Below are 16,482 nucleotides of genomic sequence, written 5' to 3' on the forward strand. Positions count from 1 at the left end.
AACATTTAGTACATTTATGGATTGAATGGCTTAAAATGATTACTTTTACTTTTTTGCCAATGAACATCACCCATTTCACTGAAAAGACACATGCTAATTGTGCACCCAACTGTATTTGGTTTAAAGGCAATTAAAAGGACGTGAAAGTCATATATCTTTGACCGATATTGTATAGATAGGGCTAATAAGGCATCATAAAAGCACCTCGGGCCATGTCTAACAGTGACACTGGTTTACGAGTTGCTGAATCACTCCTCTGGGTTCCTCAATGCTTTCCTATCCATCATTGTCGCCTCCATAGAAAAGACACACAATGCGCCCTTCGCCACAGCTAGCCCAGCCGGGCTCCCCACGCTCAGTCCCGGGCATTGCCAACTTCGGCCTTTCAACAGATGGAAATTGTCAATAGTTCATTAATCTGTGGCTATTTTCTCTCTACTACCCAATGAATAAAGTTCCAATTTATCTTCTCTTATTGCCCTGACAATTCTACCGAGTGCCCGAAGGACTGCCTGTTGTTTGGGCGCTGGCAGAATTCAGGAAACTGATAGCCTATTCTGAGCTGAAATTTACAATCGAAATTCAAACGCGCGAGTCTGACACAGCCGCGCCTGGTCCGAACAACGGCAAAAAGTCCAAGTGCATTTTATAGACGCCGTTTCGATATGCATTTAAAGATATCTTGAACTATCAACCGAAATTCTACATACTTAAATGCCACAACACTCATATACAGCATGTCTTTCGGACCAACACCGCGGACCTTCTGCAAGTTTGATTTGTTTTAAAGCGGCAGTATCCTATTTCCGAGCGCTTAAATGATCTTTTTGAATTCGACGCAAAATAAAGATCCAGCTTGCTTCTGATTTATTTATAAATATCACATTTCACTGTAATCAAGATAGAAAAAAATCCACACTTCCTTAAAATTATAAAGTAACCTGTTTCTTGATCGTCTTTCTTTCCAGGTCAGCTGTTTCCAGAAACCATTGGTTTCCTTTTGAATGTATGAAATCTATTCAAATCGACAAGTCACTTATTAAAATGATGCTGTTCTTTTAGTAAGTAGAACAATATACATTCATTGGGATTTGCAGCTAATCTCTAGTAGATGTTGCCATCCCACTTATGAAAACAAACAGACATTGCTTGGGTCATTAGAATCCCCCACCCCCCAATATCTTAGCTCATTTTCATTGGAAACATTACTCCAATTCTGTCTGGAGCTCGTCGTGCGTGTGCCACCTACTTAAAACACCCAGAAGGAAGAAGATGTTCGGAAATGTTTGTTGTCACAGGTGTGAAGTTACAAGTGATGATCGAGGTCAGCGAGCTTCTGGACTTTGAGACGGGCTGGAGGCATTCCATCAATCACATATTCGGGCCAGCAATAAATCAGATATTTTTGAATGGGAGGATGGGTTAAAGCAACAAATCTATTTGTTTTACGTATAGGTTAAAGAAAATAATGTCGCTGTCCCCGCTATATTCACCAACATATATGAGGCTACATCCAGCATGTGCTATCCGACAGACATCTGCAGTGCATCTGCGGTTTTGCACTCGAGTTCTTTTTTCGGTGGGTCATTTCTATTATATATCGACTGATGGAATTACGTAATAAAGGATCACGATTCATTCTCTCTCACCTACAGACTCATTCAAATAATGAAATGCGAATAAACAATTTGTTCTTTAAAATTACTTTAACTTTATATACTGGTCTCAACTTTGAAAACAAGGACTACTTTATTTTCTGATTGGTAAGTTCATGTGATCAGCCCCGACGCACACACGCACACATTCTCTTTCTCTGGGAAAGTCCATCAATATGTATCACAAAACATGGTTCATTTTACTGAATCAAGTAGTTTTCTAGATTCGCTTTTTACTTTTATTACAAATTTACTAAATGGGTGAGTTTCGTAGACGCACTGCGGCGTTCACTGGGCCATTTCTATGAAGTTGTATTTCTGGAAACCATTGTTTTCGTGATGATCAAAATGCCGTATAAATGAACCAAGGAAGACATAAATCATCAAAAATGTCTCAGTACTTCTGGGCTGATATATTTCTTTCTGTGAACCTTTATCTCTGCCAAATGACAACTAGCTAACAAATAAAAAAAAATCTTCAAACGTCCCAACATTTTATTTTAAATAAATATAAATATAAATGGCATATAAAACTATTCACAAGTGAACTTTAACCTTGACATTTTACAGCAAAGTACCAAGCAGCTAACTATTTACATTTTTTTCTATTCAACCTACAATTGTTTTTAAGGGTCCGGTGCATTTACATAATGTCAACTCTTTTTTTAAAACAGAAGTCAACAGAGTTTGAAAATACATTATTTACATAGAATACTCGAGAACTTTAAAACGACAATGTACGAACACTGCGTCACCAACGCGCGCGTTTGGGGGGAAAAAACCCTGAACCGTTCATTCAAAATGATGTTAGCTTCAAACGGAAGCCCATACTTAACTATTTTATGCGCACTTATTGAAAATCATGATAATGAAACTGCTGCATGTTCCATCTTAGTACAATTCTACAATGAATCCATCATACCAAAAGGGTAAGCAGGCAAAGAGAACCGATTGCAATCACAACATTAGACCAATGGGCTTTCTTTGAAATCTTAAGCAAATAGTAAGTGCGTTGAAGGCATACAGAATTGAAAATGTCTGTAAACGTTTAAACATTGCAGATCTGTCCATTGTGACTATGCTGGTGACATATCTTTGTCTTCTTTGCCAGATGATATTGGGGAGAGGGACTCCTCGTCCTCGGAGCGCAGACAGTGCCCTTGGCTGCTACATTTGCAGGCGTTGTGCGCATTCCTCGGGGTCCCCTTGCCCTCCTTTTTGTGTTTGACGCGCCGATTCTGGAACCAGATTTTCACCTGCTTTTCCGATAGATTCAGGTAGGTTGCAATTTCAATCCTGCGAAGCCTCGACAGGTACATGTTGGAGGCGAACTCCCTCTCGAGCTCCAAAAGTTGGGTACTGGTGAAGGCCGTTCTCATCCGTTTACCGTTCTGTAAGTGACTGTTACTTTCAGGACCTGTGAGCAAGTAATGATGCTACAATATTAAAAGAATGGAAAGGCAGATTGGAAAGAAAAAGCACCATCCCGTCAACAGCAAAATGTAACCTATCTCCCCTTTTCCTAATCCCTGAAAATAAATATAAATTAAGAAACTGGATGTTTAAAAATAAGTGCTGGGTCTGGAATTAAAATGTCATGTTTTGATGCAATTTTTATAAAACTCGCACCTGAGTTTTCACATTGCTTGTATCGTTCTGATACGTTAGTCATATAAATCCTGAAGCACAAAACTCTTTCTAATAATTGTTCGAAAGGGCGGCACAGTGGCGCAGCCTCACAGCTCCAGCGACCCGGGTTCAGTTCTGGGTATTGCCTGTGCGGACTTTGCAAGTTCTCCTTGTATCTGCCAAAGACTTGCAGGTTGATAGGTAAATTAGCCATTGTAAATTGCACCTAGTGTAGATAGGTGGTAGGAGAATGGTGTGGATGTGGTAGGGAATATGGGTTAATGTAGGATTAGTATAAATGGGTGGTTGTTGGTCGGCACAGACTCGGTGGGCCGAAGGGCCTGTTTCAATGCTGTATCTATTTAAAAAAAAGGTGGTATCTGCTGTCCACAGTGAGAACAAGTAACTCTTCGAAATAATATCGTCTTTCAAATATTAAGTATGGTTATACTATACTAATCATTACATTTGCAATTAAAAGAGCTTTTAGCAGTAATCTATGATTCCTCTTTCAACGGATGTATCTGGCTAAGCTCGCAACCTGTCCTCAGGTATCTGACACGCTTAAGTAATGTTCTGTTTTAAACAGATATACATACCCACGGTAAGACAATGGTATCTCCTGGGGTCTGTTACGCTGTAAGTGGGTGTGCAAACAGGTGGGTGCCCGAGCCCAGGGTTTGATTGCTGGTTGATTCGTTGACAGTACTGGGGATCTCCGTTTGGGAACTGGCTTTTCAGCAGTGGGATTCCACTCCGGGATGAATGGATATGGGACGTGACACAGAGGGGACAGACACAGAAAGTGCCCGTCTTTCTGGACGGGCAGACGGGACCAGAAACCGACATCATAGTTGGAGAATGGACGCTAATGGGAATCAGAAAGTCTTGCCCGTGATCGTTCAAGACAGGAGTAGGTCTCACTGAAGAATCTTTGATGATCAAGGAATCGACGTAAAACGATCGAGACATTTTGTGTATTCTTCTTGGCTCTGCCTGGCTTTGCTGGTTGCTGGGTTCAGTTTACACTGCGGCAGGGAGAGAGTCAGAAGGTACTTATGTTTGGAGGCTAAACAAAAGGGTCTCTGGCGATGGTTGGTCTGAACGTCACCCACGTGTGCGTCCTACTCCAGGGCTTTTTTTTATAATGTTGCCAGTGAACTATTAACACGTGATTATAAAGAGAGCCGGAGATCAACATTTCACCATTTGTCAGGCAACCCCTTGAGACACACTATCAAAGTCTGACAAAACAAGGAACAAAAAACTTTTTAAGTAAGTGTTTTGTAATTTTGCTCAGTGCGTAAAAGGAAAGCTCCACAGCTGACTTAAGATGTACACAGCGCAAGTCAACCAGCTGCCGATAGCAGCACCATTGTCATGAGATTTAAAATCACTTTCAATTGACTCACTGGAGAAGGGAATAGTTTATTCCAGTGGCACTTTCTGAATCTTTGTCAGCGTTTTATTACATGTGCAGATGGCCACAGTCCAATCTAGAAACTACGCCATTGTATCTTGTTGAGCACTTTAAATCTCTGAATTTTGCCTGTAATTCTAATCAGTTATTTTGTTTCGCAAACTTAATAAATCAATTCCCTTAATTTCATTAGTTTTTAAATATGGCATCAGTTTGTAAAATTTTGTTACCAAATTGAATTTAATTATCCATGATGGTTCTTCGGCTTGACAAATCTGCACCTAAAATAGAACAAATTATTTCTCGCTGTAATAAAATCAAAATATCAGACGACGAATACAGTTCCTCAATGATACAACATGTATCAAGAACTGAGTATTTGAAATTCATTACGTGATTGAGTTATTTGCACCCAGTAAAACATAAATTTCTAAATTATGGTATATTGAAATGCCCATATAAGCAAGCACAAGCACACAACGATTTAGATAGTGTGACTGGAATAAACTGTTCCCTTCCGCAGTGAGTCAGTTGAAAGTGATTTTAAATCTCGTGACAGTGACTGGATCCCCAAATTAGGCGCAATTGCGCGAGTGCTGTTTTATTACGCGTCTGCATTATTTAAAAGTGATGGAGCTGCAGGTGTCTTTAATGTGTTTGTCCTGCTCATAGGTTCGACCAGTTTTGAATAAAACGAATGAAATCAAGGACATCGATTTTCAATGCACCCCGACATAAGCACAAATGATTGGTGTATTAATCCCTGACAGGATTGCAACAAGCAATGTGCCTACCATAACCAAAGAAATGATCAATAGTTACAGAACTAATCTTAGAAAGTCTGATACAGATTATAGGCGTACATAATTATCTTCTCCAGATATAGAAACATAGAAAATAGGAGTAGGTCATTCGGCCCTTCGAGCCTCCTCCGCCATTCATTATGATCATGGCTGATCATCCAACTCAGTAACCTGTTCCCGCTTTCCCCCATACCCTTTGACCCCTTTCGCCCCAAGAGCTATATCTAACTCCTTAAAAACATACAATGCTTTGGTCTCAACTGCTTTCTGTGGTAGCGAATGCCACAGGCTCACCACTCTCTGGGTGAAGTAATTTCTCCTCATCACAGTCCTGAAAGGTTTACGCCATATCCTTAGACTATGACCCCTGGTTCTGGACTCCCCCACCATCAGGAACATCCTTCCTGCATCTACCCTGTCAAGTCCTGTTAGAATTTTATAGGTTTCGATGAGATGATATAAATATGATAGAGAAAGAAATAAAACAGCACAGGCCTCTTAATGGAAACATACCCGTGATGAATGAAATGTCTCTTTAAAGTAGTAATTCCTACAAGGCAAATATTATGAAATGTACAGGATCGATATCTGAGCGTTGTTTTGAACAAAATAAAAACAAGAAATGCTGGAAATACTCAGCAGGTCTGGCAGCATCTGTGGCGAGAGAAGCAGAGTTAACGTTTCGGGTCAGTGACCCTTCTTCGGAATTCCAGCATCCGCAGTATTTTGCTTTTATTGTTGTTTTGAACAAGTTTGCCCCTTGAATGGCTGAATATTAAACGACGTGTCCCGCTAAGAGACGAACTGGAATCTATACTGAGGCACCCTGTGAACCAGCTGGACGTGTCCCCCAGAAACGAGAATATCCGAAATACAGTTGTGAGATTGATTCGTCATTAATAAACTATAACCGACCCCAAGATTTGTTGTAGAGTTGGACAATTACCCAGTTGCCTTTCTATATGCAGGTAAGAGCATCAGAAGATCCATTAAACGGTACTATTCAGCCTTACAAGCAGACACATAAAGAGTACTACTTAACATAAATTTCAGCATACGGCAGAACTTCAGCCTTTTAGATTGACAACACTCAATGGAAACTGTCAAAATTGAAGTCATTTTAACATTTAGTTAAGTACAAATATCTTCAATCATCTTGTTACCATTGAAGCTAATAACTGAGATACTTTAAATAATTGATATATTTCGAACAAAAAGAGCATGCACCGTGGAATAAGGTCGACAATTCACTTTTTATGAATTAGCAGAGCGAATGATAATTGCGCTATTTGTTTGCGATTATCATTCAATTAACAAGTGTTTATTGGGCACTAGATTAGTGCATGTTAACAGGCAGCTAACTATCCTAGCAATGCGTTAATCCTAGATCTTGTGACAATAATTAGCGATTTTCGTCTGCGCCAGGGTCCTGGCGGGTCAACTTGGAGCTTTACACGACTTCCATGAAAGGACCTCCAACATGAAAATCCGCGTCTCATAAAAAAGCAGGCGAATAATCTGAAAATCATAATTATCGAAATAATGTTCTTGGAGAACGTCAATAAAACTTCAATCAATTGTGCTAAATTCGTGCTGTCTAACAACAGAGCTACAGATGTGTTCTATAATCAGAACATTGTAATCTCTTCATTTAAATTGGTTTTATACTCAACGTATCCCAGTCCCGAAAAAGTGCAACTAGAGAGCTTCAAGTACATGGCTGTATACACTATCCTCACTAATAGCCAACGTAAGGAAGTGGCCGACGAGGATAAAGTGAAGATCAGTCGGAACCCGTCTAAGAAAACTGCTTCTCTACTCGACAACTGGTCTTAAAATGCTGCCCTTATGCCATGCGTTATTGCGTTAAATGTTCAAAGCCAATAATTTAACAGAACCACCGCTTGCTATTATTTCCCCATGTCAATTCTGTCACTAAAACCCGATCTAGTCAATGTATCTTTCAAACCTCCCACCTTCCTGAGACAAGGTCCATGTGCTTTCTCGCCAGTTTGAACGCCCCAAAGTATTGTTCAGCATTTCCGCAAATAAAGTCAGCAGCAGGGCTGGTTTGTTCCCCTGACAATTTCATTCACTGCACTCAACATCAAGGCAAGACCATAAGATACTTAATAAAAATATAAGCGGTAGATCTGAGCTTTGATGTATTTAGAACCAGGGCAAGATCGGCCTAGCCATCCCTCCTTAAATATGCACCACTGTATTCCACATCGATCCCATTTCGGATAGTTGAACGTTCAACCATTTTTCCTATTTTAATGCGATAAGAATATTAAATGTGTTTTTATTTATGTTCCTCTCAGATCACATGATTTCGTCAGAAGGAATGGACAACCAGAAGGGAAGCATATGAAATTGAATTGTCAATCAGAAGAGCCAGACGCCTCTGTAATAAAACTTGAACCAGAAAAGTTCTTCAGCGAGTTAGATGAATGGAGGTCAGGCAGCCTCAATCACATCACCAAGCAGCTTTGTAATTGTACTAATAAAGCGAGTGAACGATATTACAGAAGCAGGGAGCTAGAAAAAAGCCAATGATTCCAGTGAAATAAAATGAAAGAATGTCTAAGCCAGGCGGAATGATGCAAGGCGCGCGCCCACATCGCATGGCCCTCGTTACAATATTATTTTCGATAATTATGACCAATAAAATTTCATTGTTCATGAAGTAATCCTGGGAATGAGAGTGGTTATGAGTCTATAATGAGGTCAAATTGCTTCGACTAGCCGAGACACGTGTAAGGATTTAAGAGGCATTAAGCGGCTGGGTACAGAGCGCCGACTGTTACCTGAACATTACTTTCATAATTCAAGTATAAAATTAGACTATTTAAGGGAAATCCTTTGAATCCGTTTATTCTACTCGGGTGACAAAGTGCTTTGTCTGTGTTGCTTAAGTCGGTGTAAAAAATGCGAATGTAACAAAATTGCTCTTTTGTGATTCCAGTTTCTAAAGAGCAACAGAGAACAATAGTGTGCTGCTTTGGCCGGGTCTGCATTCTATTTTTGGGGTCCTTTCTTTAATTCTCTTATTAATTCTAAATAATCTGTCAAACACCAGGAAAACAATTCAAACCTTGTTGGAAATTGGCTGAAGGGAAGTTCTATATTATTTGAATGATGTAAACATACGTTAATATGTTATTGCAATACAATGAGTGTGACTCACATTTGGAATCAAATATATTGCATTAAAATAAAATTTCAATGTATACATTTTTTCTGCAAAAAAGTATATGTTTGCTCTGCTTTGTTATAATTCCATCTACTTATTCATTGCTGAAGCTGAAATGTATAAGCCAGAATTATGGTGAGGTTGTTTCCCCTTTCCTCGATTTAATTTGATTTTGCATCTAACTGGCAAAACGCTCTGAACTTTTTTTTCACTAAATTATGGGAATTCTTAACAAAAAGTAAAACAAAAAATGTTCATGGGAGAAATGTCAGTTTGTTGCCACCTCATTCTACAAATTGCGACCGTGATCCATTACCACCGTAAAAGTACATATTGTAACACTCATCTAAAGCCATTGTATCTGATATCAAAGCTAGTGTGTTGACTTTACAATAGTAACTCAAAGTCACAGCTTCAAAAAGAACTCGAACTAAATATGAGCATGATACGAAGAAAAACATAAATGTATTCTCAAATATGTTATAAAATTTGTTGAAAGTTATGTTTCAAATGCTTGAACATATTTGCATAAACACACGCAATTTAATTTTTTTTTAGCTCTCTCTAGGTTCACAAACATTGCTAAAGTTGAACAGCGGAGATGGACGTCATTAATTTGTAACGGACTATTAAAAAAAAGTTCCCAAATGATACACTGGAATATTCCCGTTTAAGGAAAAATTCACTTGTGATTTGTTGAGTATTTGTTACTAGGCAACAGTACTTGAATAACAAAAATTGAAAAGAACCGCTCGGTCTGCTGTCCTTTAAACTTCAAAAAAGTCTTCAATAATAGTGGAAAAGGACAATGATCGAAGAGACAACAAAATGCCACTGGGGTGACTTTTCACAAGCAATTATTCTTCATTTATCCATTCAGAAAAGCGGCTCTGATATTCTTATTTCTATTTTATTTATTATGTTCCCTTCTGGTAATTTGCATGAAAAATTTGTGTTTGGGCAATAAACTTCCAGATTTGCACAAAAACATACCAGTACGGGCAGAACATGGGCGTTTAGGCTTGTTTGATGTATAATTAAGATCGAAAATATGAAGTCAGGCGTTATGGGATCTGTCCCAAAGTGTCAACGTTGGGCGGATCGTCCATTGAAACATTTCAAAGGAGTCACGAAACAAACGGAGTGGAGAGCGCGTGACACCGGGAACGGTTGTAAATGTGTTAACTTCAGACAGCACATTTTTGGAAAGAAGTGAGATCTCTTTCTCTTCCCCCATACGATGTGTTTATAAACGTTACTGAATTGTTTAAAAAGAACATGGATAACTAAAGGTATGAATTCACAATGTCCTGATCTTACTAGACAGCTAGCGTAATCTAAAATTTGGTTGAACATAGATTTTAATTACCAGAATCTCTTTCGGGTCCATAGGTTTAGAATAAACCGTCACTTTATTTGGCATAGTCCAAGTCCAGCAGAAAAAAACACCACCTCAAAAACTAATGTCAATAGCTTATCCATAGCAATTATATCAAAATGTCAAACACACTGCGTGCAAAAGGTTGCATCAATCTCTGTTTAATTTAGAGTTAGTCTAATTTATCCCTAATCATTCCTCCTAGTACAGTTTGCATCCAATATCTTTTCCCATGTTTACACCTGAATGAATTCAAAGATGTCTAAAGTCCGCAATTATACTTAATAGTGCTCAAGAGAGTAAACACCGATGTCCAATAACAATGTAAAGTCACTTTCAGTTCGGATTAGAACAGAATGGTATCTTGTAGTTTGATGTAGTTTCTGCCACCTAATCGCTTTATTCGCCATATTCATGCACAAACATTCTATGTTCTTTATTTAGGGGGAAAAAAGCTGACCAGTTTCATAGACGCCCTCTTATTCATGGTGCCTTTATATTTGGCACTGGGAGGTGGGAAATGTTACTCCGAATTCACCCTGCCTCACTTACACGAGTAAATCAGCTGCATACTGATGATAGATTCACAGCTGTAGTGCAATCGATGGTAAAGTGACCGTGAAGTCTGCCTTTTAAATCGGTTTCACGTAAAAAAGACAATGGGGGAATGAGATCACATCCTTCCCGTGCACCTGGTGGAGTCTGTGCTTTGCTGGTGCATAAAGTAAGGGAGAGGAACTCAGACCATTTTGGAGCATCCGAGACAGATGATTCATTTTTCACATTGAGGAAAACTTTCATCTGTTTTATTCAGGCATTTCAAATTCTGAAACAGGGCAGTCGCACTGCACTTTTTACATAATATAGTGTCATTGGCTATCCGGTAATGTAAAAATAAGGGTGCATTTACAGTAGAGTTGTGGTGTTTCTCTCAAGTATCTTATCGATACAGCACTGAAACAGGCCCTTCGGCCCAGCGGGTCTATGCCGACCATCAACCACCCATTTACACTAATCCCATATTCCTACCACATCCCCATCTGTCCCTATATTTCCCTACCACCTACCTATACTAGGGGCAATTTATAATAGCCAATTTACCTATCAACCTGCAAGTCTTTGGCATGTGGGAGGAAACCGGAGCACCCAGAGGAAACCCATGCAGACACAGGGAGAACTTGCAAACTCCACACAGGCAGTACCCAGAATTGAACCCAGGTTGCTGGAGCTGCGAGGCTGCGGTGCTAACCACTGCGCCACTGTGCCGTACTTTCATTTTGCACATAACTTGTAATATAAATTCAGCATTACAACCGGCGGGGAAGCAGAGTGGGAGTAGAACCAATGTGAAGCAAACTTTATAATTATAGTTTTAAAAGGTTTCGGGGTGGTTTGCTGGAATGTCTTGGCATTTAGAATATTAGTAAAATGTTAACAGAAAAATATCTTGGGTATGCAATTTGATGGAGGCGGTGCAGAGCAGAAAAATGGCAGTGTAATGGGTACTGTTGGCCTGCCCCACTCGAATGTTATTTGTTATAAATTTGATGACAATACTAAAATAGGGAGATCAGTCGAGACAGACATATGGTGCAATTAAGGACCAGTTATGCAACTAAACAGACAATGGTAAATTAAATTTAATGCTGATAAGTGTGAAATATTGCACATGGGTGAATAAAATATGGGGTAGATTTTCAACTCTCTGCCTAGGGTATAACCTAGCATTGCACATAGGACTCCTATTACAGAAACAATCTGTGGAGATAAAAATCAAGTCAATTTTTATTATTCATTCTCAGGATGTGGGCTGTAACTGGCAAGGGCAGCATGTATTGCAGAGTTGCCCTGCAAAAGTTATTTTTTGATGCAACTCAGTCGCTTGCTAAGCCACGTCAAAGGTTAATTTAGGGTTAAACATTGGTGTAGGACTGGAGTCACAGACCAGACCAGGTAAGGACAGCAGATTTCCTTCCCTAAAGGACATTAGTGAACCAGTTAGGTTTTTACAACAATCTGACAGCTTTGTAGTCACTTTTACTTGGTACCAACTTTATCTTTCCAGATTTTTAAAATTGGATTCAAATTCCCAACTACCATGGTGGGATTTGAACTTACTTTCTCTAGATTTTTAGTCCAAGCCTCTGGATTACTAGTTCAGCTTCTATAATAGACAAATCCGCTACACCAACTGTATGTCCAGGCAGTTGGTTGAAAATCTACTCTTGTGTCTCTTAAATATACAATTAATAGAATGAAATACTTTTAGTCTCAGGCTTCAGTTAACCCATAAAATGGAAGAATTAGGATGCTTCACCAGACTGAATGGTCTTTTCTGATCCTTGTCTTTTCTTTTTTACTTGTTTTCCTTCTGCTTCCAATGAAGTGAATAAGCAATTGGGCTGCTTTTTAATGTTTTAAATCGGCCTGTTATATCAGGGCAGATTTGGAAATGAAGAGATTTTTCTGTACATATTAATGTATAGATATAAGTGAAAAAATAAACAGTGCAGTGGGACCAACCAGAAATCTAACACCAAACTCCACAGTAACTTCAATGGGAGTGTGTACAAAGAGCTTACATTTAGGCCAGGATGTGGTATATCCAGGTCCCCACCTTGGTGCTCTCATTTGATGTTATTGGAGGTGGAGCCACCACCTGCCCTTAATAAGGGTGTCATGGTTGGGGCAAAGATTCCTCCCATACAAAAGGGGCCATTGTAGTCATTGTAAAATTCTCTTGGAGGGGGACCTAACTCCCCACAGACACTGATCCCCCCCCGACCCCATGCCCTAACCCGCTGAGCATTGGCATGGCCAAAAGTGAAGGTTCCAGGTTGCTTCATCCTGGCACATAAACTGGGATACACTATCCTGTATATTTTCAGCCCCAGTGGCATCTTAAGAAACATTTATGTTTCAGTAAGGGCCAACAGAAATTCTGCATTGCCACCAAGTTATTTAATATAACTTTTTTTAAAGTATTGATAAATGAATGAATTATCTATCCAGTGAATAGTTGAGCCATGCATACTGGCATGTTATCAGTCTATACTAATCTAAGCTGCTACACTGCAGGAGAACTACAACTGGTTTTAGCACATCTGGGTTAAGGAGAAAAATAAATGTTAGGGTTCCTAGTCCTGATCAGCAACCAATGACTCGAGATGTAAGTGTACGTTTATAGGGGTTGGATGGGAATAACATCAGACTGCCCCACACAGACAAAAGGTCTGCCAGTACAAAATATCAAGGTTCATAAATGAATAATGGTCACTTGGCTGAAGCATCAGAGAATGACTGGTGCCTTTGGAACCCGAACCTTCATAAGCGGAGAGAGTTTAAACAGAGAGATTCAAAATAACATACTCGTGAAACTGAGATTTGCGGAGTCTCAAGATATCTCAATGTATTTTAAGAGTTCCTTATCTGACAAACAAGGGTGAATCTTGAGCATAGAAAATAACAGTGTGAAGCCTCATAGAACTGTGGAATTTGCTACTTTTCAATGGGAAGCATTGGGAGAAAATAGTATACAGAAATCCTGATAGATATGGAATCAATGTCACCTCTTGTTTCCTCTTATGATCTCAGTCACCAATTTCATGACTTCTGCAACCCTTTAGATGGATATCTTTCTCCCTGTTCCGAGAAGAACCTATATCTCAACTCAGCCTTTAAAAATCACTCCTCCATAAAAATATTCTGCTCTACTGCTACCTGTAAATGAGACTTGATGGATTATACCTTTCCTACACCTTCTGAGCCTCCTTCATGGTGAACACCATGATCTTGTCAGTTTTATTGGATTCTCCACATTCATGATTTTAAATGGCTCTGCATTTGGTTCTTTCATCTTTGACCTTTATGCTATTGCTTAGTAATCTATAACCTTTCCTTTCTTTTTTTCTGGAAGGGTCTTTTTTCTTTAATCCACTTTTCAAACTCAACAACATTTGTGGAGAGCTGGTTGGTGCTGGGAGTGGGGTCTCATGTCCAAACATAGTGCCGGTTGGGTGGTCTGTACCCTTGGTGTCAACCTGCTTTTATTCTTTGTTACAACTGAGGCAGGAGGAGTGCACAGTTTGTTCTAGTCCCACTTCTCTACAACATATATTTACATTTTCCCATTTACCAATACAGTCAATCATATACCCTATTTTTCCCCAGAATGAAACACACTAACTAGGTTTCTTTAATAAACAACAAAATAATCAGTTTATTATAAACCAAGTCTTAACCAATAATGAAGTAATATATATACACAAGTTGAAATATTTATCCTACACACACACACACACACACACACACACACACACACACACACACACACACACACACACACACACACACACACACACACCAGTTAACCAGGAAAATAAAAGGGACTGTTTTTTAAAGCGCAGAAAAAAACTCACATGGGCTGAACAGAAGGTATAGAAAGATGTCCTTTGTTTTGGTTTGGTGTCCCAAATGCGTATAGGCGGCTGACACTAGGATCTTCCCAGAACAGTTCTTTCCAGGTGATGTCGAAGGTCAGTTTGGGTGGGCTTTCCAAGAGATGCAGCTACAGAGACTCCAAATAGATCTTACAGCAGGAATGCAGCAACAAGGTTTCAGTTCCCACACATTCGCTATGCAAGGTTTCTGTAAACATGCAGGGTTTCTTCAAATACAGAAGGAATAAGAATCTGACACACTGGATGCAGGATTTGTTTTCAAGAGAGACAGCTGAGCTGTTCTTCTTCTGGCAGGCAAGAAACAACTGTCTGTTGTGACAGTTCAAACTGAAACTAAAATCTTCTGGAAGTCAAGCCTCCTGACATCTATAAATCTCGGCCTGTCACTTCTTTGTAAACATCTCCCCAAGTCAAAAGCAACCCCTGCTGGATGATTATCCACAGACAGGTGCCTTCCAGTAAGACTCGTTTACTAGTAAAATCCAGGAACCTTCTGGTGACATCTTTTTAAAAACCCACAAAGTTCAGCAGTGTCTTCAAGATGCCAGATGAATCAGTGTCCATAATTCAAATATAAGTCCTTAACATATTTTACAAAAAAAAAGCAATCTGATAACATCTTCCAACAGACTTGGGCTATTAGAGCCTGTTTTGCATTGCTAGTGTTTCATGCCTTTCATTCTTATCTATCCCCCTTTAACATAGACACGATATGCCAATTGGCCTCTTTCAGTGCCATAAACTTTCTATGATTCTAACACACTGAGTCTTGTATATTTCATTTTATTTCTATGATTTCTCTAATTATGTTTTGTTCTGACTACACATTACTTTTGACATTTAGCCATCTCTTTTTCTCCACATAAGCACTTTACAGGTTTCTTTTCCTGTGCGTATTTTTCTCTTTCATCCACTTTGCCTCTGATCCTTTTTAAATGCTGTTCATCTAATGTTTTCCAGTTCTGCGGAGTAGTCCCAAAGTATCGATTGATATTCTCTTGTCAAAACTGTTCACAAATTAATGTGAGACTGTTAATACTCTTTTGATGACTCTAAGAAAGGTAGGAAAGGAAATTAAAAGATTCATACTGCTATATTCCATATGGTACTTTCCTGAGGTTGGGAGTTGACGCAATTAGGAAAAAATAAAGAAGCTTTACTCTACCTCTGACCAGAACTTTACTTATCCAGTATAGTTTAATGCTGACATTGAGTCCCAAAAGTGGGAAGATATTCCACTGCCAGTGTTGTTGTTTTTCACATTGATCACAATTTATGTTCTGGATGAGGACCTAGATTGAGATACCCAAACACAGATCAGTCCTTACAGCTATCTCAGAGGGGAGACTTTCATTTCATCAATCTGGCCTGGATTTAAACCTAGTTTCCTAAGGTCAAACCACAACTGTGCTACCTAAATCTTTGTAAGGTATTTTAGTTAGGACCCTCTACTGCTCTATGATATTGGACTGTGACCTTCACATCTGAAACTACTTTTGGATGACGGAACACTGATGTATTTTAATTCATTCATGGGATGTGGGCATCGCTGGCTAGGCCAGCATTTATTACCCATCCCTAATTGCCCTTGAGAAGGTGGTGCTGAGCAGCCTTCTTGAACCGCTGCAGTCCATGTGAGGTAGGTACACCCACAATGCTGTTAGGAAGGGAATTCCAGGATTTTGACCCAGTGACAGTGAAGGAATGGCGAGATAGTTCCAAGTCAGGACGGTGTGTGACTTTGAAGGGAACTTGCAGCTGGTGGTGTTCCCATGCATTTGCTGCCCTTGTCCTTCTAGTTGGTAGAGGTCATGAGTTTGGAAGGTGCTGTCGAAGGTGCCATGGTGCGTTGTTGCAGTGCTTCCAATCGTGGTGGAGGGAGTGAATGTTTGTGAAAGGGGTGTCAATCAAGCGGGCTGCTTTGTCCTGGATGGTGTTGAG

At 39.5% G+C, this 16,482-nt stretch overlaps 1 protein-coding gene across 1 annotated transcript; it reads right to left on the minus strand.

The window, feature by feature from the left end:
* Window positions 1–2,731: 2,731 nt before the first annotated feature.
* Window positions 2,732–4,256, minus strand: gsx2 (GS homeobox 2). Its single transcript, XM_068057553.1, has 2 exons — window positions 3,884–4,256; window positions 2,732–3,072 (listed from the first exon to the last, which is right to left on the minus strand). Exons 1-2 carry the CDS (start codon window positions 4,254–4,256, stop codon window positions 2,732–2,734), a joined length of 714 nt encoding a protein of 237 aa, XP_067913654.1.
* Window positions 4,257–16,482: the final 12,226 nt, after the last annotated feature.

The sequence above is a fragment of the Heterodontus francisci genome, chromosome 1 (assembly GCF_036365525.1).
Source record: "Heterodontus francisci isolate sHetFra1 chromosome 1, sHetFra1.hap1, whole genome shotgun sequence".
Taxonomy (NCBI): domain Eukaryota; kingdom Metazoa; phylum Chordata; class Chondrichthyes; order Heterodontiformes; family Heterodontidae; genus Heterodontus; species Heterodontus francisci.

What these genes read in the sequence shown, in the direction of transcription:
- gsx2 (XM_068057553.1), bottom strand. Translation starts at nt 4,256, where the DNA reads ATGTCTCGATCGTTTTACGTCGATTCCTTGATCATCAAAGATTCTTCA. An exon ending in ATACCATTGTCTTACCGTGG is followed by an intron (nt 3,073 to 3,883) that starts GTATGTATATCT and finishes ACTTGCTCACAG; the next exon opens with GTCCTGAAAGTAACAGTCAC.